The sequence below is a fragment of the Phalacrocorax carbo genome, chromosome 2, assembly GCF_963921805.1.
Source record: "Phalacrocorax carbo chromosome 2, bPhaCar2.1, whole genome shotgun sequence".
NCBI lineage: Eukaryota > Metazoa > Chordata > Aves > Suliformes > Phalacrocoracidae > Phalacrocorax > Phalacrocorax carbo.
The window spans coordinates 82,921,100-82,944,093 of record NC_087514.1 but is presented as its reverse complement, the minus strand read 5'-3'; the positions used below and the strand labels follow the sequence as shown (position 1 = coordinate 82,944,093).

At 43.6% G+C, this 22,994-nt stretch overlaps 1 protein-coding gene across 5 annotated transcripts in view; it reads left to right on the top strand.

Moving 5' to 3' along the window:
- The window catches only part of MYO10 (myosin X), a 228,795-nt gene that overhangs the window by 78,162 nt on the left and 127,639 nt on the right, over positions 1-22,994 (top strand). For all 5 annotated transcript variants that reach the window (XM_064443415.1, XM_064443416.1, XM_064443418.1 and 2 more), the window contains one exon: positions 15,968-16,066. In XM_064443415.1, the coding sequence (XP_064299485.1) occupies positions 15,968-16,066 (99 nt within the window). The remainder of the gene's footprint in view (positions 1-15,967; positions 16,067-22,994) is intronic.

Genomic DNA, 22,994 nt, shown 5'->3' with positions numbered 1-22,994 from the left:
ATAGGTACCCTTCCAGGTGACCAAGTTAGACCATTTTTCCCAAAGGAGGTCTGGAATGAAGAGGCACTCATTCATTCTTGGGTGCACATCACATTCACATCAGCTGAAATCAAGCATGTGCTCTTTCTGACTAAGGAGGCTTTCCTGAATCCTCTACTGTTCTACAGTAATTTGCCAATAATGCTTCTCTTTGCCCAATTCCATGCTTCAGCATTTGTGGAAAAGTTATTTTTTTTCAACAGTGTTTAGGTCATTTCATTTTACCTAAGAGTTATTTGTAAGAAAAAAAAAAAACCACCACCAAAACCAACAAATGGCTGTTTTGTTGACTCACAGTGTAGTAATATGAGGAGTGACTTTATTACTGGTATGAAAATAGTAAATATACTGGCTGTGTTTAGGCAGAGGAAGACATTTATATTCGTTTTAGGCTTGCGCTCTTTACTGCCATAAAAATCTGATTATAGGTAAGTAAGATTAAATATGTTTTAATAGCACTATGTCAAGCAGTCATGGAAAATTCCCAGCCTGAGCCTGTGCAGGCGTTTGAATATTATGAAGTCCATATACTTTGAGTTTGTTTTTTTTTTTTCTGTTCTGTTTTTAGGGTTCTTTTTGTATTATTTAAGAAGAAGCACCTCTCTGGGCAGGGAAGAATCAGTAACACACTGCATTTTGAGTACTGCATTTGCATTTTAATTTAGGCACCCTGCTAATTTGACATGGACTTACTGTGCAGTCACCTTCTTTATAAATAATTTAAAGCAACATCCTTGTGATGGAAAGCCTACAAAGTCCTCCCAGGTTTCACAGACTGGGGAACTGCACCATGCTGTGGGAAGTAGATGTTTATGGAGTTGTCTGGGCTGACGTTTACAAAAAAGTTGGTTGACTTAATTCATTGCCAAGTAAAATAGATTGCCGTGTAAAGGTTCGTGCTCCTGTGTAGACATACTTTCGGAGGTAACTAAGAGGAACATCATGGTTCCCTGGGCATTAGGGTCAACAAGGGTTGCTTGTGAAAGCTTGCTGTCCAGTGCATTGGCTTGTAGCTTCCAGCATACCTTTTAGTGGCAGGGTGAGGGAGGGAGCTGGGAAATGCAGAGCAGGGATGTGTAAACCTACTGGAGCAGTTTCCTCAGAGGAGAAAATCATGCTTTTGTCAGACTTCAAGTTGCTGTGTGGTCTGTGTATGTTGTTTCTTTGTTGCCTGATGTTAGTCTATGGGTAGCCTAAGGTATTGGATAGTGTGTTTTGAAATATGACTTGCCCTTGAAGACAAGAAGGCCAGATTGGAAAGAGGTGCCTGCTCCTGGGTATGCTCCAGTCAGCAGCACGATCTCCTGCCTGTTGGTACGTCTCCAGCTCTCCACAAAAGATACTTCTGTTTCACACAGGAATACATTCCACACCCCCTAGGTCTCTGGTGTCATCTCACTACTTTCACCAGCCTCAAAAACTGCTGAGTTTCACGTCTCAGTATCTCTGTCTGAAAGCAGCTGTGTTCTTGCCGGATCTTTCTCTGGCCTTGCATCAGTTTTTCTAATCTGGGGAAGCACAGCTCTCCACAGCTGGTGCTTGCGGGCGCTTCCAGGCTGGGGGAGATGTGTCTGCTAGTTGCAGCTGGCAGGTCTCTGTGTGAAGGAAACAAGACCTCCTCCCTGGATTGACACCAAAAAAGTTGAGTTTAGCATCTCTGCCCAAGTAGGTCACATTGATGGTAAAGAGTGCAGCCTGATTTCAGACCTGATCCTGGAGAAGTGGAAGGAAAAAAAAAAACTCCCTCTCTGCTGCAGCGATGCTCCGCTTCTTGCTTGAGCTAATCCCCTTGGCTAATGGAAAGAGTTTGGGTGCAAGAGGTTCCCACCTTGGTATATGAATGGTGCACCTCTGGGAGATTACAATGTATAGCCAAAACTGCTTGGCTGAAAAGGTCCTCTGCCTGCTGGAAGGCATGCAGCTGTTCAACCCTGGTTTAACTACGCTTTTGCACACTGGATGAGGTAAACTAGATGAGAGTCTCAGCACAGATGCATTTCCTTCTACTCCTCGTTTGTCTCTGGGATAAATGCCTGTTTTGTCAGGTGTTAATGCTTTAAATCACTTCCCTTTGGTTAAACTCTTCTAATTGCTTTGTGGTTTATTTTTGGATTAACTCTTCTTTCAACCTGCAGTACAGTAAAACAGGCATGCATGCATGCAAAAAAAAAAATTACAGAAGCAACTGCTTGCTCAGTGTCTGATTTTTCTGCTCCTGCCACAAGTAGTAAGTTGAGGTAGTCATTTTTCCTTTTACCAATTACCAGATTGTATAAACATGCATTGAAGAAAGGAGAAAAGAAAAACCAGCAGCAGAGCGATGCAGGAAAATTTCATCCCTATCATGAAAACAAGGATGCAGAATGGGAGTGCGTCAAATCTCTAGGTGTGCCTGCAAGTAAAGAAACATGCCGCACCTTTTTGTTGAAAGGTGGAATGCAGATTTTATGGTTCTTTGGAAAGATGCTACAGGCCGTGAGGAAAGGCGCGTTGTTCTATGTCCAAGGAACCTGTGAGCTGCTTTGTATGAGCTGCCTGGGGGATTCGTCTATAGACGTGAGATGGGAAGCAGTATGAAACTACAGGGTTCAGTCCAGCATATGGTGTGAAAGTATCCATGTCAGAGGAAGAGAAGATGTGCTCATATAAATACCTGCTCTGTTTCCGGGCTTTCTACTAAAGGTGTTCCCTTCTGGCAGTTTAGTAGTGAATGAACTTAAAAGGAGACAATTTTTGTATTATGTAATATATATGCAAAAATACCAATAAAAGAAAAAATTACTTGCCTTAATGACTCAGGGGACTCGCCCTGTAGATGCTTCATTTTGCAGTTGCACAAGTGCAGAAGAATCAACACAGATATGCTAATAAGAGTAGCATTACTGGGAGGAAATGTGTCTGTTCAGGGAGAAGAAGGGGGCTAAGCAAAAGCAGGAGGTTGCTTTTCAGAAGGTTGTGACCTTGCGGGGCTGGGTATAATGAATGCAGTGTTTCGAGCCACCTTTTACCTCGCCACTGCTGCATACCATTGGTATTCATCAGCAGTGGTAGGGCTCTGCAGTGGGAAGCCTTGCGAAGCATCACCTTGTCTCTGAGAGAAGTTTAAAGCCAATTAAGTGTGAAACTTCGAAGCGCGTGCAGGGAACACCGCCTTTTATCTGAACTTCATAGCTTTCTAACTTTACCTAAAATGCAAGCTTCGTTGCTAATTTGCTTTCGGTATAGATCCCAAACTCTCTTTTTTACTAAGTTGCACCTCCTGTATGTATTACAGTGGTGTAAAATGCCACTGGTGCAGCCTGCTTTGGTGTCACCTAGCCTGTGGGAAAGCAGAGATTAGCCCTGATCGACAGTCTTCTGCTCATACCATCTAATAGCTGAGAGAGAGACTGGGCTGGGATTAAATTTCTCTTCCACTACTGCCACCTAATTTTCCTTGTCCCCTGTGTCGGGGAAGTGAATTAGGTGTTCTCAGATGCCTGTTGCAATTGATTCTTGTTTAAAAACATTTGAGCACAGGTTTGAGAAGTAGCTCATAAACAGCTATTTCATATTTACTGATACTTTGGGGTTTGTTTCAGGTTTGGTAGATTAGATCCTATTTATGAGCTATTTACAGACCGAATTAGTTTTGAATTGAATAATACATTATTTAAGGTTATAGGTTTTTATTCTTCACAGTTTGAAACATTGTCTTCATATTTCAAGGGTTCGGGGAGGTCCTTTCACATTGAAATACAACAGTGATCAAATCTTCCATGTTTTTCATCTCCGTTCATGTCTGAGTGTTAAAACCTGTTGCAAGTCTTTCTTGAGTTTCTGACCTGGGAAGGAGAAGGTAATCGTTGGAGAAGGAGATGCGTGGAGCTGACAGCCAGTCCTCCTATCTGCTCCACACCCAAGAGAAGTGTCCACCAAAGTCTCGGGGTGGTCCCTCCCAGGCATCCCGGCCTATCGATGGGGGTAGGTAGGACAAACAAAAAGAGGACATAGGAAAGCGGAAGAAAGGATGCCTCTTTAGGGTTGTTGACAGGTGCAGTAATTTTACAGGGTCCTGTTAGTATCATTTTTTTAACTGCTGTGGATGCAAATTAATTCTAAACTATATGGAAGGTGGAATAAACTCTTTCTTTTTTTCTCTCTATGGGCCTGTAAAGACAGGTCTGCTAGGGAATCTAACTGAGGGTCACCCCTTGACTCTTCTCCTACCCCACACCTCTTTCTGAAAATAGAGAATATCTATTTAAATAGTGTATACCCTGACTGCTCTTTTCTTTAGATGCTTAATTCTGTCCTGTTGGTAGAAGCTTCCATAACTCTCCAGAAAACATGCTTGCCCCTTTCTGTGTAGCACTATAATACCTGTTCCTTAGTGGATTGCGAGTGCTTTAATATGCTGCTAGGATTTAATTAAAATACTGTGTTGCCTGCTCGCTTTTGTTTTTTAAGGCATGCATCTCATTGCTCTGTGCAAGGCAGTGAGCTGCCGGAAGTCGGAGGGCAAAAGGCATCGGATATCATGCGCCATAAAAAGTGCAAATGTCCTTCTGAGTTACGAAATCTTTATATTCTTTGGGGCTATTGTCTGGACTGCATGTGCTCTGAGCGCTACCGGGGTTCCTGCAGTGAGGCTGGCCAGGCATGTGCTGTGTGAGGAGCTAGGCTGAGCTCAGCCGGGGCTCGCCGGGCGCAGCAGTGTACCGCTGCACCCCCTGCGCTCCCTGTGTACGTGAGCTGTGCCCGCCAGCCTTTCTGCTGCAGGTGCACAGGAATAAGCCAGTGCTCTGCCCTTTAATGATAAAGAGCGTGCCATTACATTTTGCTTAATTAGTTGTGTTTTCATCAGGTGATCTCCAGACAGGCAATTTGGAGTTGCTCGGTGATTATTGTGGCTTGCAGCGTACAAATTGGTGTGGGAAGTTGTTAACACTAGCCTTGCAACTTAGGACTTCGATGGCAGGATTGGCTTGTTCTGCATTCACCCAAAGCATGAAGGGTAAGGAGGGAGAGCACAGATGGGTGCCGTGCTGCCCACCATTTGTTGGGACGTCCATGTGCTCTGGCAAAGGATCATCCCATCTTTGAAACCTTTCTGTAAAAGCCAGGCACCACAGGTGGGCTTCTGATGTAGAGGGGTGCACTTCCCCAAGGCAAGTTGCTTATATCCTGGATTTTTAGGATAAATTAATTTTTATTTAATTATTTTTAAAGGGTGGTTAGGTCCTGGGCATATAGTACTGGTTCCCCACCACCTCAGGTTGTTTCGTAACTCACGTTAGGCTTGTTCTGTGTGATGCTGCAAGTCTGATAACATCTGCCTGAGCTTCCTAAATCAGCCTCAGCGTTGCTGCTACCCGGTTGGTGCAGTCACTTGTTGCAGGCCAGAAAAAAGACATTTTCCTGGCTAGGTATAGACATGGCATGTGGTTATTCTTCATCAAGCTTCTCTGGGCTCCTGTTGCTGCTGCTGAGCTGTGGTGTGCTTCTTGCGCCCGCCCTAGGAACCACGTATGCAAGGGCAGGCTGCTGGGCTGTGGAAGCTGTCTCGGCTGTTGGAGCTGGTGTGGCGAAGAGGTGCTTGTCCTGGGTTCAGGACATTGCCCCTGATTTAGAACAGGGCATATGAACAGGGTTGAGTGGGTGCTGATGGTGAAAGCTGCTGGGTGAATCGCTGTGGCCCGTGGGAATGGAGGACCTGAGCTCCGTCTGCTAAGCTTGGTACAGCCCAAACCTGTCAACTGCTTGTGGTCAAAGCATAACTGGGATTTGTTCCTTGGTGTAGGGTCAGACTGGCCGGCTGGGCCTTTGGAATGACATGGCTGAAATGGTTATTGGAAATGCTACTGATGGGTCCATTATTGTCTTTTCTCCCTCCTTTTCACTCTCATTTTCTTAGCCTTGGAATACAGTGTTGCTAATTCTTACTGCACCAAAGTATGAACTGTTTCTCTCCTGAGTTTTAATTTCAAGAAAACATGGAGCTTGGAAGATGATGGGGAAAAAAAGAGAAAAAAAAAACACTTATGAAGAATGTGGCCTGGGTGTGACGGGTTTGTTGTGTTGGTTGGTTTTTTTTAATTTGTCTTAAGGCTCTGATTTTATAGCTGTTTTCTGCAACGTTGAAGGCTAGAAATATTTTCCCTTCTTGCCCATCCCTACTCTAACCCAGGAAAATGATTCATGTGTAAACTGATCTTTCTTGAGTTGCAGGGAGATGTAAGCAAAACCAAAAAAACCCTCTAATATTGTCAGACCTGTAAAAGGATCATGAAAATTGACAATATGGAATTCAGAGCTAAAGTGGAACCTTTTGTACTTTGATGCCAGTAACTTGCCAAGTGAAAGGTGTGGTATTATTAGGAGTAACTTTTAAGTATGCTTGTTACCCTGCACAGTTTGCTGCTTAATATGGATTATTTTTTTCACATAAGAATCCCACTTCACTAACAGTAAGTTTTCCTAGAATTGTCTGTTTGTTTGGCATGAGAGGGGAGGGGAGGGGGGGAAACAAATGACACTGATCTTCCTAGAAACCAGGAATAGTCCTTGCCTTGCTAAATTCAATTCCTCCTGTGTGCTTTCAAGTGCAACACTAGCATTTAATCAATGATGCTTCTTGACGCAAGAAGGCTTTGATAAATACTACCAGAATAAAATCAGATGGCTCGCAAAGGGCGGTCAGTAGTAGGTAATGTATCTTGATCAGAAATTCCATTTGCTTTGCAAATTCAAATCAGACTGAACCAGTATAATGTCCCTCTAGACAAGGCATATCCATGCTTGTGTAGCACAACTAGTATCTGCGGAAAAACTAATACTATGTAGTTGTTCCATTCTAGATTTTCTTCTACAAAGTCGACATCCAGGTACATGTAGAACAATATAAAGAACTGAACAGTTCCTTGACTGATCTATGTCTCATGAAAATAAATGGTAAATGCCTCTCTTTGGGACCCATGTGTCAAAGGAATGACTTTGGGGTTGTTTTTTTTTTTTGTCACTTAATCAGCTTTAAAGTACTCAAATTAAAGATGTTCCTCCTAAACAAAGCATTTTAAAATGAGACTGAATATATATCTTTGCAAGCAGGAGTTCCCATTTTGAAAACAAGACTCTCCATGGGCTTTGCAGGTGGTGAATGAGAAACATCTTCCAAGTTCAGTCTCAAACTAAACCTTGTTATCAGAGTGGTGGGTCTCTCCCATACCATGTGGCTGGTGCTCCTGCGTTAGCTGTCCTGGCCTTTGCTTCGTGTTTTGCTTAGGCAGGAGAGGCAAGAGGAAGGTAGAAGAAAATGCTAGTGTGTTTTTATAACACTTGTGAAAAATGGTTTTGAGACCTTTTACAACCTGTGGCAGAAGATGAATTCGGTACCTGGGAGGTTTTAAGGGCAAAGTTTCTTAAGAAGAACAAAGTTCTGGGGCTGAGCCCCAGTAAAGAGGGTAGCGAAGAAGAAGATATTCCTACCATTGCTTTGCCTCATTTGTCTTTGAGACACCAGTCCCAAGAGGATAGCTGAAGGAGGGAATGAGGAGGGGGTGCTAGCATGTGGATTTTGAAATCCTTCTCCACCTTGAAATGAGTTTATAAGCTTGTCACGTAGCATAAGCAAGAAGTTGCCAAGCTGGTAGCTTTTGGACTGGAGTCTGCCAAGTATAACCAAGCATGGTGGATGAGCTATGGGCATTTTGGCAGGCTGTCCTCTTGTCCCCGAGTCAATGACGGAGCTGTACGGCAGTATAACAACTTGCTAGACAATGTGGAAAAGATTATTTTAGCAGAAGCTAGTGGTGATTTAAATTGGCTTGTTTGGAGAGTCGTGCTGGGATGACTACTCTTGCTATGTTGCAGTAGGCTTTGGTGAATGATTTTTAGAGAGTTGCTCTTCCCCTGTTGCTTTTATGTGCACTGTCCTTGGGTTCTGTCTTTCTTGAAATACGTGTTGAGGTTAAAAAATCTCAACTCCCATGGATGAAGAACTGGGGTGTGTGCATGCATAGGGATTGGTTAAATTCAGTTGATTTTAAGGGAACGAAGTTTTGGGCTTTTTGTCAGTTTGTGTTTGGGCTTTTTTTTTTTACATTTGTAGTCATGACTGTAATAAAAATATGTGTTTTTGGAAAATATGAGTGCTTGGCAAAATTGTGCTGTCATCAAAGACAGAACTGCAACTCCTACTGAAATCTCTGAAGGCAGAGTTAGGGCTTGTTTCGTTCTTAGGGTAAGTTTTAAAGTTTTTGTGAGGATATTGCCTATTCCTCTTTAGGAATTCAAATAAGGAGAGAGAATTACATGCTGTTGTCAAGATGACCATGAATGTACCAGGACGACTGTCATTTTGCCTGGCCACTGCTACCCCTTGCCCCAATACAGATGGTGATGGAAAGGGGTACAGTGGCCCCAAGCTCTTTTCCTCTGTGTTCCTTACTTCTCCTTGCTGTCGTCAGTAACTGTGCCTTCTTCCTTCTCCTCACCCACATGTTGTATTTGAATTACTTATCTGCCTTACTGAGTTTGAAAGGATTAAAATCCCCCACCTCACCCAAGCCAAGGTGTGGGAGGGGAAGAATGGTTGAGGTGGTGTGGCATGCCAGGCGAGTCTGGGACCCACTGATGGTGAGGTACAGCAGGACCTGAAACTGCAGGTCTGGTAAATAGAGGAAAGTTGCCATACACTTTTCCCGCTTCCCTGATTTCTCATTTTTGCAGTTTTAATTACAGTCAGTTGCCAAGGAGTATTTTGAGCGCTGATTTTTAATTTTGGAACACATCAGAAATGTCATTGACTGGACTGCACAGAAACTCTTCTTTACCTGAACTTGCAGGCACGAGAAAGAGCTGTTGTCCTCTAGCAGCCTGTCGAACTTCACTGAGACTGATAACAGGCTTTGCAAATTCCTGTGTTGTTGTGTCTTTCCAGTCATGATGCCACTGTGTAGGCTGGGCAGTCTCGAAAACAAAAAAGCTCTTTGACAAAACTTGTCAAAACATAGAAGTAACTCTTGAATCTTTCTTGAGGAAGTCATAATTCAGATTGTAGCAATACCGGTAACTCTCCCGAAAAGACTCAATGGCATCTCATTGCTATATTTGCCTTTGAGGGTATGATAAAGCTGTTGTTCCCTAGCAGTGTGGAACCCTTGTCATCTTAAGGAACTGGCAATTATGTCTTCAGAGCTCTAGCAGAGAAATACAATTGCTTTTTGGTTTTCATGCAAGGTGTCTCTTCACACTCAGGAGCAGAAGGTGGGGAGGAGAGTGCTTGTCCACCTTCATATATAAAGGATAATCTCGTTGTGCTGTCTGTGTTGGGAATAACTGGAAGATAAAACATGTTGGTTTTTTGGTTTTGTGTTTTTTTTCTTTTTAAATTAAAAAAGGACATATTATATGAAGCAGTGGTCTTGTAAGAAGTACTGGTGCTTTCAAAGGGCTAGGGAGGGTACAAATTTACTCCGGTTCCCTCTCAAGTCAGTAATAGTAATAATACATGTTTTAATCCAGCTTCTTCTTTTTAAAGTGGTATGGCATTGTCGGTGCTGCGCTATCTCCAATTACTGAAACAGAAGGAGATGGAGCCTGTTCAAGGTTAATCGGCAGCTGTTGCGCAGACCTCGGGAGCAGGAGAGCTGGTGCTTTGATCTGGTGTGGGGGATGGACAGACAACAGAAACATCTAGTTTTCAAGGAGATTTTGTTCTGCAGGAAACCAACCCCCCTAAACTGACCTTATATCCCATGGAAACATCTTCATGGCTTTGTTCTGCTTTAAAACAGTCAAGCAAAGCGGTATTATTCAGGAGGCAGAACTAAATTTGTTGAGAGAAAGGAGTTAGTAGTTTAATCCTCAGCTCTCTGAGGAAGTTGTGATTAGTGCTGTGCTTTGAAAATTAATTTTACCCCATTCAGCTGGATTAAGTATGTTCCTAGATTTAAGTGCGTAGTCAGTTCATTAAGATGGGTTAAAGGTACTGAAATTTAGATTACATGCTCAACTACCTTCCAAAGTTGTGCTTTCTCTCACTAACTACAGAGACTTAGGGTTCAACTAGTCCTTCTCTGTGACTCTGTCCATCCCTTCCCACCCCACCATTCCTGGATGAAAACTGCCACTTTCTGACGGTCGGCAGAGGGGAGGCAGGCTGGCTGGAGAGAAGTGGAGTCTCTTAGTAGCACTATCTTGAAGTGATTTCTGGAGCATTCGTCTATTTCCCTTTTGTATGTGTTGTGGCAGTAGTGTACACAGACTATTGCAGTACTTCTCATATGCAGCCACCACTTATTTTGGAAGCCTTTTGTAGATGAGCACAGGAAAGCTGTACCGGGGAAGCCGGGCGCTGCAAAGGCGGGGATCTAGATCAATACGCTGAATTACAGAGTAATATGTCATTCAAATGGCCAGTACTACTTGTTTGTTTCCCTGGACTTAGGTATGGAAGAACAAGTCTGGTCTTCTGTGTAAGAGGCTGAACACTTCATTTTTTGGGTTGAAGTCAGCGAGGGTTATCCAGCTTCCAATGAACTTAATGAGCAGCAGTCTGGCCAGGCATGCACTTGGCATGTCAAGGTTTTTGGGTACCTAAACTGAAGTGTTTTCAGTAGTCCTTAGCTAACAGTGAAGGGTGAGTTTTCAGAAGCAAAACTGTTCATTAATATGAAATTAGCAAAGTTGTATTTTTACTGGATAGCCTCTTTCTTGCTGTCGCCCCCCTTGTTTGTCATCAGTGTGTGAACTAGTAAAGATGAGGAATGAAGACAGGTGTGGGTTTGGTGAACTTTTGCATTAAAAAGCTATGTCCAGCTTAACCTAGTTAGTAACATCTCTTCCTGTCTCTCAAACTTCATATCTGGAGCCAAGCTACTGAGGTACGTAAACAAGACGTTCTCTAAATACCTATTGACTATTGTTCTTTCTGCTTTGCCAAGCCCTAATAGCAAAATGCTTTTTGAATGCAGACACAGCTTAATTCATTGCCCTTAATTTAAAGCAGTTAAAACTGCTTTAAATCAACGGCATTGATGAGTCGACTGGATTTTACATTATAATATGTGAATGAATAGTATTTTCATTTGGATGAGAACACAGTTGTTTTACAGCATCTGCTTTTTCATGAATATATACAGACTATATATAAAAATGTAATCAATGTGGAGGCAGTTTTTTTATTTGGCATACAATCTGTAGGCATCCAAATCTAGCTTGTTAATTACAGTTTTGCAGCGAATCTCCATAATTTTACTTAGTTGAGACAAAGTTCTTAGTTACTTTTGTGATTTCCAGTGTATATATACAATAGAAAGTAAAAATTAATGGATTTTTATAATCTCCAAGAACAGAATACAGAGGAAGGCAAGAGGTAGTGTTTGTATTTTCAGCAGCAAAATCTGTGAGGTAAAAGGACTAGGGACTTCTCCAGGTGCTCTTACAGCTGTGAGATATGCAAACTTATTTCCTTTCCCTTTTGCAGTCTAGAGAAATTTCTTTGCTATGGAAATGATGGCATATGGTCCTTCTTCTGCAAAAGCTATTCCAAGTATTTTTACAACCTCGCTTCACAGAAATAAAAACCACTGGGTTTTAGCGAGTGCTCCATGGCTTTGTTTACCCCCTTACCAGAGAAGGGCAGCATGTCAGGGAGCTCTGGAGTAACCCAGGTTACCAGGCTTCACCCCCCAAAACAGTTTCGGATCAATATACTGTGCTGCCACATGCGTTGAGCGGAGCCCTTCCACAGGTGCGTCCTGTATGACAAGTGTTGTCCATAGAAGAACTACTAGTGAAGATTTTGTTCTCAAAACTGTCCCTTGGCATAGCTACTGCACTGCAGAGGGACTGCAGCCCAGTTGCAGAGCTGGCTGGGCACAGGGGGTGGCTGTAACTTGCATAGCTTGTGAAGTATTGTTTGCCAAGGCTTCTTTTGGTTTTTCCCTCCCCTAGACGGGAAGGCTTTGCAGCGCACCCAGCTCATGGACAGATACCATATTGTTGAGCTACCTTGCCAGGGAACACACTGTATTTGCATTTCAGATGCCTCAGGCTTTGTGAACTGCATTGTTCCAGCCTCCCCTGAATAGCAGCTATTGACCCCTAACAATGTGCATTTGTTTAAATCAAACCCTTTCCTACTTGCTTTAAAAAGCTTGTTTTAGGACTAGTCCAACTAAGCAGGTCGCTTTTTTTTTTCCTTCATAGTCAGAAAAAATTAAAGATTAATTATTTAATTTCAAGATGGAAAACATTCTCCTCTTGTGAGAGGCTATTTTGAATGCTGAGGTTTTGGGAAATTTTGTTGTGGCTTAATGTTTATAAGCTTTTCATTGCCTCTGAAAGCACAAACTCCATGTTACTTGAGCCCAGAGATTTTGGCAAACAATAAACCAGAGGAACACCAGGGGTTTCATTGTCCTGAAGAACTTCACTGTATTTTGACATTTTTTTTTTTTTTCTGTTTATGTGTTCGTTTAGATGGATTGAAATAACCTAGGAGGAGGAGGTGGAGACTGAGTGGTACAGACACTTAATGCCCAGCAGCAGGCTGGTGAAAGCATTTCCTTAGGTGATGGGAAGTCTGGGGCCAAATTCCCTTTGCTGCTTGGTGACTGTAGTCCGTACCTTCACCTGTTGAGCTGTTAGGTCTCCAGAGCTTGGTGGTGTCAGTAGCCACCTTCATTTAACCAGTTACAATTTGTGAACAAAACTATGGCTATTTACCAGGTGGGGGGAAGCTTTGCTCCTGTAGCATTGTTAGGTCGAGGCAGAAAAGCCCAGTGAAGTAAAAATTTGCTACGAGCTGGACAACCTTGTAGACCTTCTGTTTTATGGCAGAATGATTAAAACAAAACAAAACAAAAACCACAAAACCAAACCAAACATGAAACAGCAGTTGTCAGACTGAATGAGGTTGTTTTGTGGGCTGATGATTCTTTCTTTTGGTGTCCTACGTTAACTCAGGAGTATTGCATCTCATGAGGTTTCTGTTGGTATTTCTGTTGGATGCATTAGGAGGAGTGCTGCCAGCAGGTCAAGGGAGGTGATCCTTCCCTTCTACTCAGCACTGGTGAGGCCACACCTGGAGTGCTGTGTCCAGTTCTGGGCTCCCCAGTCCAGGAAGAAAATGGACATACTGGGTAGGGTCCCACAAAGATGATGAAGGGACTGGAGCATCTATCCTATGAGGAAAGGCTGAGAGAGCTGGGACTGTTCAGCCTGGAGAAGGCTCATGGTGGGGGTGCGTCTCATCAATGTATGTAAATAAAAAGAGGAGGAACCCAGGCTCTTTTCAGTGGTGCCCAGTGACAGGACTGAAGACAATGGTTGCAAACTGAAACACAGGAGGTTCCCACTGAACATCAGGAAACACATTTCATGAGTACTGGTACAGGCTGCACAGAGATGTTGTGGAGTGTCTCATCCTCAACAGCTATCTGGACATGATCCTGGACAATCAGCTCTAGGTGACCCTGCTTGAGCAGGAAGTTTGGACTAGATGCCCTCCAGAGGTCCCTTCCAGCCTCAGCCTTTTGTGATGCACAGGTGAAGAGAGGTGGCTGAGGACATACAGGAATCAGAGGCAAAAGACTCGGCTCACCTTGCTCTGAGCGTATTGCATGATATAGCACGGGAACGTGATCTCTCTCATGCAGTGCTGTGCACTCGTTGCCTTATGGGCTTTAAATGCACACCGCAGTGGACTAAGTGGGGTGGGCAGCAGCTGCAGCCGAGCACCACCCTGCCGGGGCTGACGGGCAGCTGCAAGCCTCAAGTTTTGACTCTTGGGCACTCTTGGGAACGGTGAGCTGACAGTAGCAACTGTGTTAATGTGAAAGAGCCCTTTGTCTCCTGCCCCGGTAGTTGTGGTTGATATTCCTTAATACCAAGGAAGTTGCCTTCAAAGTTGTCATCGCTCCTGCACCTGTACTTTAGGACATAGGATATTTCTGTTTGCAGGCTCTGGTGGGGAGGTACCAGAGGAAGTCCAAAAGCAATGTCCTCACATCAGCCTTCTGCCCTCTGGAAAGCATAGGCTGTTCATGCCCTCAGACCTGTCAGTGTGAGGGTGTTCGTGCTGCTCGAAGATTGAAAGAGAGTGGTGCCCTGGGTTTTCTGTCCGATGCGTACCCAAGGGAGTGGGTGGAAGTCTTCCCACTGCTATCACTGGCTTTTGACTTAGATGTTCAAGTCCTCTTTATTGCTTTTACCGCTTCTGGGAGTCCTCTCCCCCACTGTTTCCCAGTCCCCTGCTTCCCCCTACCTACCTCGGATGCTAGCACCCTCCTTTCCGCTCCCCTCCCCTCTGTGAGTCGACACACCCTGTGTTTGAACTGCGTCGGACTTGCTATAAACCTGGAAACCATCTGGCTTGAGCTTTTGGAGGTAAAAGGGCAAACAGCTCCACAGGCATTGGCAGTGTTTAAAATGGAAAGCAGTTTGTCAAAAGATGGAGGGGAAAAATGATGAGGGATGCTCTTACATGGTCCTGTATGTGCAGCTGAGCTCGTACTATTCAGAGAAACCAAGCAGCAAGAGTTTTTGCATTCTCTGTGAGCATTATATTGTGTCTCAGTGCTGCTGTTTTCACATCAAGAAACAAGAATGTTTGTTCAATGTTATCTAAAGCACATACAACTTGTAACATGGCTGAAGTCCATGGTAGACTTATGGGCCACTTACCTTAAATATGTAACAGAAATAAAAATCTGTATTTGTCAAGATTGTTAATCAGGACCCTACACCCCACCAACTTCAACAAGGCTGTAGGTCTAGTTTCTGTGTGTAGAAATTCAGACAAGGACAACCTTTGGATGCTAGCTTGCAAAATTAATTATTTGAATTGTGGTTTTCAGTGATTGTGCACCCAAAGTCACAACCTTACAATCATCAGGGTATATCCCAGCCCTTTTCTACCTCCCCTTTACTTTTACTTTAGAATAGAATTTGACTGCTCTGGTGGAAAAAAAAAAGCCCTCTGTTCTCTAAATACCACTAAAATACTGTCTTTCTGATATGGACCCTGCTTTCCGTTTGTAGAGAATGGGAGTATAGTTTGGGTTGGAGGTCACCTTGGGTTGGGGTGCTGCTGCTGAACGTTTTCATACCAGCTGAAACCTTCTCCTGTGCTGGAGCAACTTGAGTGGGTGTTGTTATTGGGATGGCTTTTGCTGCAGCTGCAGCATCAGCTGTGGTTCTTCCTCCCACATCCTCCTCCCTCATCAGTGTGGATATTTCTGTTTTCTTGATGCTGAATCTACCAGCGAGGTGAAAATTAAAAGTCTGCGCCTACCCTGTCTTACTAGATTTAGGTGTCTCAGTGGTAGTGCCTTTGTTGCCTCCTCATGTGTAAAAAGCAAATGTAATTTCTTTGTAACCTTGCTTGCTGGTAGTTTTTTTTTTTGTTTGTGTTTTTTTTTAAATCCTCTGCGTTGCGCACCCAAAAGAGGAGGACTGTATAAAGGGCAAAGTGGTTGAGAAAAACGGTGAAAGGTGATTGGGGGAAAGTGCTGTGACTGCCTGACAGAAGTTGAAAATAAACAGGTAGGGAACCAGCCGGCTTTGAGGAGGATCTTTTAAACTGTGTGTAAATTCAAACACTGCTTTGTAATTTTACGTGTGCTAACATGAGGCACATGACTCAGAGAATTGGCTCCAGCTGCTCTTGCCAGCATTTAGGAACTTCTACTTAAAAAATAAAACCAACAAACAAAAAACCAAAAAACACTTCAGTGTAGTTCTCCTGTGTTTACTGTTCCGGCAGAAACCAACAAATACTTCCTGAGAGATTATTTTCTTTCTTTCTTTCACTTGCTTATTGGGATTTTGCTCTCGCTTACTCTCCTTTTGCTTGATATGTATTTCCAGAGAAAAATATTGAGTGAAATTCTTTTTCCATTTTTCAGTGATGCCATCTATAACTCTGTTTTGTTTATTGTAGGGGTCTCGGGTCTGGCTGCGAGAAAACAATCAGCATTATCCCAGTACGGTTCATTCCTGTGCGGAAGGAGTTGTCGTATTCAGGACAGACTATGGTCAGGTATGGGCATCTTCTGTGTTTTTACCTTTTTGCCGCTCCATGAAAAAGAAGCTGTTCTCCTTGTGGGGAGGGCATAAAGGAAACTAAAAGCCTAAAGTTTGTGAATAAAATATTCATTTTGTATGACCTGAATGCGCAGCTTTGGTTTTAATAGGTCTTTCCATTGCCTGTCTGGTCAGTTGCTATGATCTTGCCTGTCAAAGCTGAAGCAGTGCTGCCAGGTGTGAGAGCCTTGTTCCACATAGGTCAGTGGTTATGTCATTTACTGGAGGTAGGTGGCCTCTCCATGGTTGTATTCCCTTACAGTAACAGAAAGAAGGGTTGGCACGTGGCACTGCAGCAGCATCATGGTAGTGGAGTGTCACTGATTCAATGGGAGGCAGCAAGGCACACCTCGCAGAGCGAAACCGGGGTAGCTCCACCAGTGCCTGTTGCAAGGGGATTGTGAAGGAAGGGGACTGTTACTCCCCTCTCCTTGCTTTTTTGTTTTGAGTTTTGTTTTGGGTCTTTTTTTTTTTGTTTGCTTTTTAAAATTTTAGCTGTTTCCTGGTTGTGAACTGCTCCTGGCTCCTGCCTGCCTGCAGGGATGGAGATGGATCCCCATGTCTCCTCAGGTTACCTCAGCCAGCCTTCTCAGGCAGTGCATGCCTGTGTCTCTGGCTGCCAGCTGGTCAAGGAAGCTGGTGTGGATCTTGTTCCTCCTTTTTTTTTCTTTTTGTAAATTTTCCTTTTTGGCCCCCAGAAGAAGGCAGAACCAGCCCTGCCAGTTGCTGACAGCTTAGAAGTGCTTTGCTTTCTCATGCACTTACATTTTATTTATCTATTTATTCTGCTCTCCATTAGGGCATGGTTTATCCAGACCTAGATTCCTGCAGCTTCCCTGAAAAAATTTTAGATTTAGATTGAGTTGGACATAAACAGTAATGCTGAGACAGCCATCAACCTCTGGAGGACGCACCTTTTGACTTTTGGAGCATGTTCGTTCCCTCAGTTTTGCTTCCTTTTCTTAGTCATTTGCACCAGGTGAAGGCAGCTTCAAGTAGTGAATGAAGCTGAGAAAAGCATGGTAGACTGGAAAATATGCTACCTGTTATTGCTGCCTTCACTTAATGTCCTTCTGGGTAAGCATGGTGGAAAAGCATGACTTTAAGAGACAGAGAACTGTTACTTTCCTTTCATGCCTTTCTCCAGGCAGGAAAGGAACCAGACAGAGTTGCAGAGTGGTTTTTGATGGGCAAGATAAAACCTACTCGAGGTTAAATTCCTGCTGTCCTGGCAGTAAGGGATGAAAACAGGGGTGAAACAATCAGGGTCTGAGGCAGAGGAAATGGTGTCATCCTTCTCTTCAGAGTCCCTGGGTGTGTGGCAAAGGAGATAGGGTAACAGAGAGGAGGTCACATCCAAGCACTTGTGACTGGTCGTGTCTCTGGTGGCAAAAATTAGTTGTGTTCTACATACATCCCTGGGGAGGCAGAGAAATGGGTGAAAGTCAGTGCTGTCCTCAGCACCACAAGAGGTAGTCAGGGAGCCCAACTCCCTGATAGCTGTTGTGTTCCCACTCCCATCCACTGTCCCCCCAACATCACCGGCTGGTTCTCAGGCTGATGCCTGCATCCTCCTAGAAGTTATGCTATGGCACATGGAGGACAGGGCGGTGATTCACAACAGCCAGCATGGCTTCACCAAGGGCAAGTCCTGCCTGACCAACCCAGTAGCCTTCTATGATGGAGTGAGTACATTCCCTGCTCCAGTGGACAAGGGAAGAGCTATGGATATCATCTATCTAGATTTTTGTAAGGGCTTTGACAGAGTCCCCTATAACATGCTTCTCTCTAAATTGGAGAGATGAGAATTTGACAGGTGGACTGTTCAGTGGATGAGGAATTGGTTGGATGGTCACATCCAGAGGGTAGTGGACAATGGCTCAGTGTCCAGATGGAGATCAGCGACAAGTGGTGGTCCTTGAGGGGTCCGTATTGGGACCAGGACTGTTTAATATCTTCATCAGTGACACAGAGAGTAGGATCAAGTGCACCCTCAGCAAGTTTGCAGGTGACACCAAGCTGAGTGGTGCGACTGCCATGCCTGAGGGATGGGATGCCATCCAGGGGGGCCTTGACAAGCTCAAGTGGTCCCATTTGAACCTCATGAGGTGCAACAAGGCCAAGTGCAACGTCCTGCACCTGGGTCGGGACCAGTATCACTACAGGCTGGGGGACGAAGGGAATTGAGAATAGTCCTGTGGAGAAGGACTTGGGGAAACTGGTGGATGAAAAGCTGGACATGAGCCAACAATGTGCATTTGCAGCCCTGAAAGCTGACGGTATCCTGGGCTGCATTAAAAGCAGCATGGCCAGCAGGATGAGGGAGGTGATTTTGCCCTTCTACTCTGCTCTGGTGAGACCCCACCTGGAGTGCTGTGTCCAGCTCTGGAGCCTTCAGCACAAGAAGGACATGGACCTGTTGGAGCAGGTTGAGAGGATGGCCCCAAGAATGATCCAAGGGCTGGAAGACCTCTCCTCTGAAGAGTGGCTGAGGGAGTTGGGATTATTCAGCTTGGAGAAGAGAAGGCTCTGGGGAGACCTTGTTGTAGCCTTTCAGTACTTGAAGGGGGCTTATAAGAAAGATTGGGACAGACTTTTTAGTAGGGCCTTTGTGGCAGGACAAGGCGTAATGGTTTTAAACGGAAAGGGGATAGATTCAGATTAGATAGAAAGAGGAAATTTTTCAAAATGAGGGTGGTGGAACAGTGGCACAGGTTGCCCAGAGAGGTAGTAGATGCCCCATCCCTGGAAACTTTGAAGGTCAGGCTGGATGGGTCTTTGAGCAACCTGACCTAGTTGAAGATATCCATGCTTATTGCAGGGGGGGCTGGACTAGGCGACCTTTAAAGGTCCTTTAAACATCACTTGGGGGTAGGGGGCACACCAAACCGAAAAGAAACCTTCTTTGGTTTGGCCTGCTTGTGTTATAAGCAGGTGGTGCAAAACAGGAAGGATGTAGAGAGCGCCCTTCAGACCCATGATGTGGCATTCCTCTCCTCGGCAGGTCTGAGCTGGCTGCTGCCCAGCCAAAGGCATACTAACAATTCACTACATTTTATAACTTTAATTCTTTTCAAGACTTGTGCATTCAGGAGTGCACTTTGCATGTAAAGGGACCGTGCCAGCTGACGTTGGCCAATTAATGTTTTACCCCCCCGTTGCTTTTCCTGATGCACTTTTAGACCATCCTGCCCTTGCTGTTTGGTTACCTATGGGCTGCACAAGGTTGCAAGCGGGTGAAATGAAGCTGAGGTAATGCCTGACGATTACCTCTGACGGCTTGGCGATCCCTGCAGTGCTGTATATTGCTTTGAAGAATGAGGCAGGGGAAGCCAGGGATGAGGTTGCAGGAATATGGTGCGATGATGATTTTTTTGAAGTGTGGCCAGCATATTGATTCCCAGACCCTTTTGACAGCTGCAGCTTGTGTTCAAGTCTAATGACAAACTGATGAAAGTGTTGGGACCTTATCAAAGCACAGCATTGTTCTGCATCTTCTCTGATTCAGTAGCTTCCACTAGACTTTGCACTTCTCACCTTACCACTGAGTATTTTGCATAACTTCTCAAGGTGTGATTGACAGGGTGGTGGGACTAGGAAGGCGTGTTTGCTGGAGTTCTGCTCAGATTTTATGAGTTTGGACTTCAAGCCTTTGCCTATGTCAGTTTGCAGAATAATGGAATAATCTAAAAATAGGAATAATTTCTTCTTTCTATTCTGTTCGGAGTGGTGGAAATAAATTTGCCACAAAATACTGGGGTGGCATACAGTTGTATGCTGAAGAGTTGTCATTTGTAGGGAATCCTATCCAATGCTAATACTCCTGTGAGAACATGCCATTACCTTTTAGTATTTTAACAAGTTGCATGTCACATGGTAATATAATTGATCCTTGAGTATTCTTGTGTTGCCTGAGTGTTGCAATGAAGCAGTCCATTAGTTAATTATCATTAAAGACAATTGTGGTACTGCCTTCTGCTCTTGTTACCCTCTGTGTGAGATGGTTGTAAAACTAGCTGATTTGGTAGGCTGCATGGAATACCCAATATGTATGATAATATATACTAAAAAAGAGAACTTTAAGTTGTAGCTTTGGGCTTCCCTGAGCAAATAGCTACAAAACAGTCTTAACTCTCTATGAAAAAGAGAAAAGCGTGGCACTGTACGGCGGTAGATGAAAGCCTCATGAAATACAGGGAGAGGAGGAGTACCACAGGGCTGTGTTTCACCACCCCGGCCCATGATAAAGGAGTGGGAGATGAAAGGTGTAACATCCTTCTCAGCACACGTTCGTGGCGTTGGGCTGCAGCTGGCTCTGGAGTGCCTCTCAAAAGCCTTCTGCAGGCTAGTCTTCAAAATGAGGGGTCTGCAATGACTCGAGAAGCTGCGATGAGCAATTTATATTGTAAATGTTTTTTAGATGCTTTCCAGAAGAGAAGATGCTATACTCGTTTGCTGACTGGTGGGTGGGTTGGTTGGTTTGGGGGTGAAGGCCTCTGTGCCTAATGTGTTGGAAACACCCTGTCAGTGAATATATGAAGTATGTCAGTGCAGTCTGTGAATACTCAGACTTAGAAAAATAAGTCCTAATCTTTGTGTGTATATATACACACATTGAAGATGGCATTACAGTTATTATATCTTTTTTCATGCTTGAGGGTATTTTTGCTACCTCTGTTTTTAGGGTTAAAATGATTTCTTCCTTAAGGGCTTTATTTACCGTAAAGCAGACGTTTCCTCATCGTCATATTCTATAAATTTTTAATGAAGTTGTGTGAGCTTATAAAGTACTCAAGCGAATGTTTAAATAAAATGTTAAAAGCCCTGCTGTCACTGTGTGCTTTGTTTGAAATTACTTGCGTATGTTTGGTAGAGCATCAGTGGTTCTACTGAGGAAAAAAAAACTCTTTCCAGTTTCTCTTCTTTTTTGAATAATGTGAACTTTACCTGATTTCAGATAAAAAACTAACTTTTCCTCTTGTGTGAAAGAGGACTGCATTGTGCTGTTGTACAGACACACTTGAAACTATCACCTGTGAAAGCATAGATAGCACATAGAAAAAGCTTGTTGGGGAATGCAGTCTTTCAGAAGAGCTCTCTTCAGTTGCGTGGCATTGATTTAAAGATGATCTTTCTTGTCTCCTAATGAGGACTCTACTTTTTCTTCCATTTGTACATCCATATATATACATATATATATATAAAAAAATAATGCCAAGAAATGTATAGTCAGAATTCTGCCCCCCCGCCTTGAAATATAGCCATGGTGACGTGTGTAAGTAGCACTGTGTTTTAAGCCTGTGAGTATTGGGGTCTTTTGGAACAGCACCTAAGAGCACACAATTTTAGTAAGGCCCATTCCCTTTTAAGGGAAATCTTCTATAAATGGAAGACATAATGTGTGTGTGTTGGGGAATTCTGCTCTGTATGAAGAAACTCATTCAAGAAGTAGTAAAAGTTGAATCAATCACTGCAAACTGTTCCGAGTCTGACACTGAAGTTTCAGGATATTTAATTGCATACCTGTTTAGTTGACTGAGAGGAACTTTTAAGTCAAGTATGTTATAAATAGAAGCAGCTGAGCGATAATATCCCAAAAATGTGGTCTCTTTAAAAACAGATGTCACATTTCACCAGTAAAGACTTTGTCAGTTAAACCAGCTTTCTGTGAACTTTCTTTACAAAGAAGTCCTTCACAGCACAGTGTTACGTCAGCAGAGTGCCACGCAGTATCCTTTAGCTTCAAATCAGAGGCACCTGTAAATGGTTTGGCCAGCAACAAAAGTATTTTTTCCTGTGTGTTTAACTTAATGTGGCTCTTCTAGGGCATTTCTGCATCTCAAGAATGGGAAGGCTACAGATGTTCCTTGTTAAACACAGCTCAAGTATGTTTTCCATGGAGGTTTTCACCTTTTTTTTTTTTTTTTTTTCCTTTTTCTTCTGGTTTGAAGGCTGGGAGAGTTTCTCATCGTGACCTCATTCAGAAAAGTTAGACCTGGGCTTTGTTTGAGGTTTTCTGTTTGTTTTTAATTTTTTGCTTGGTTTGCGGTGTTCCTTTTGTTTGAATTTTTTTTTTTTTGGAGTTAACAATAGGATTCTGTTGGAGTTACCATGTGGGTTATACCAGGAGAGTTCATGTTTTCCTCATTCTTGGTTTAAAAAAAAAAAAAAAAATCCCAAACCTGCAGGCAAATGGTTAAGCACTTCTCATAAGGACTCTTTTCTTTGCCTTGTGTCCTTTCTCACCCTCGTTTGGGACTGTCGTGCTAGCCTTCGCTACTGTGAGGAGCCCTTTTAAACAAGAGTCTTCCGTTCATATTCACAGGGTATGAATAACACCACTGAAGTTGCTTGGCTTAAGTTATTGAAGTCAGTAGGACTGTTTATCAGTAAATGCTGTCTTTGGCTGCGTCGGTTCATAGGATCAGGCATCAGAGAAGTAAATCCTTCTGGACAAGGATTTTCTTAGTTATCGTTGAAAAGCATCGTGCTCGCTTCTAGCTCTTCCATGTGAAGACTTGACAATATTTCCAAACAGTGGGTTTTTTTGACATTTCCCTGAATTCAATATCTATTACCCTTGAAATACACCCTTACAAGGGAGCATTTTAAAGAAGCCTTTGTGTGCTCCCTTGTATATACAGCCTCTTAAGAAAATACACAAATATATGCAGTGAGCTTTGGTCTTGGCTGCTTTTAAATGAATGCATCTCTTTCTGCAAACTTCATTTATATAGACTTTCATCCTTTTTAATTTAATGGTGCTTATGAAGGGCAGTGACTGCAGTGACTACTAACTCCGGCCGCTGGGTAGCTCATGCGTGTTTCGGGCAGCAGATCCCCTGCCTTTGGGACTGACGGCGGATGCCAAATTCAGTGGCTTT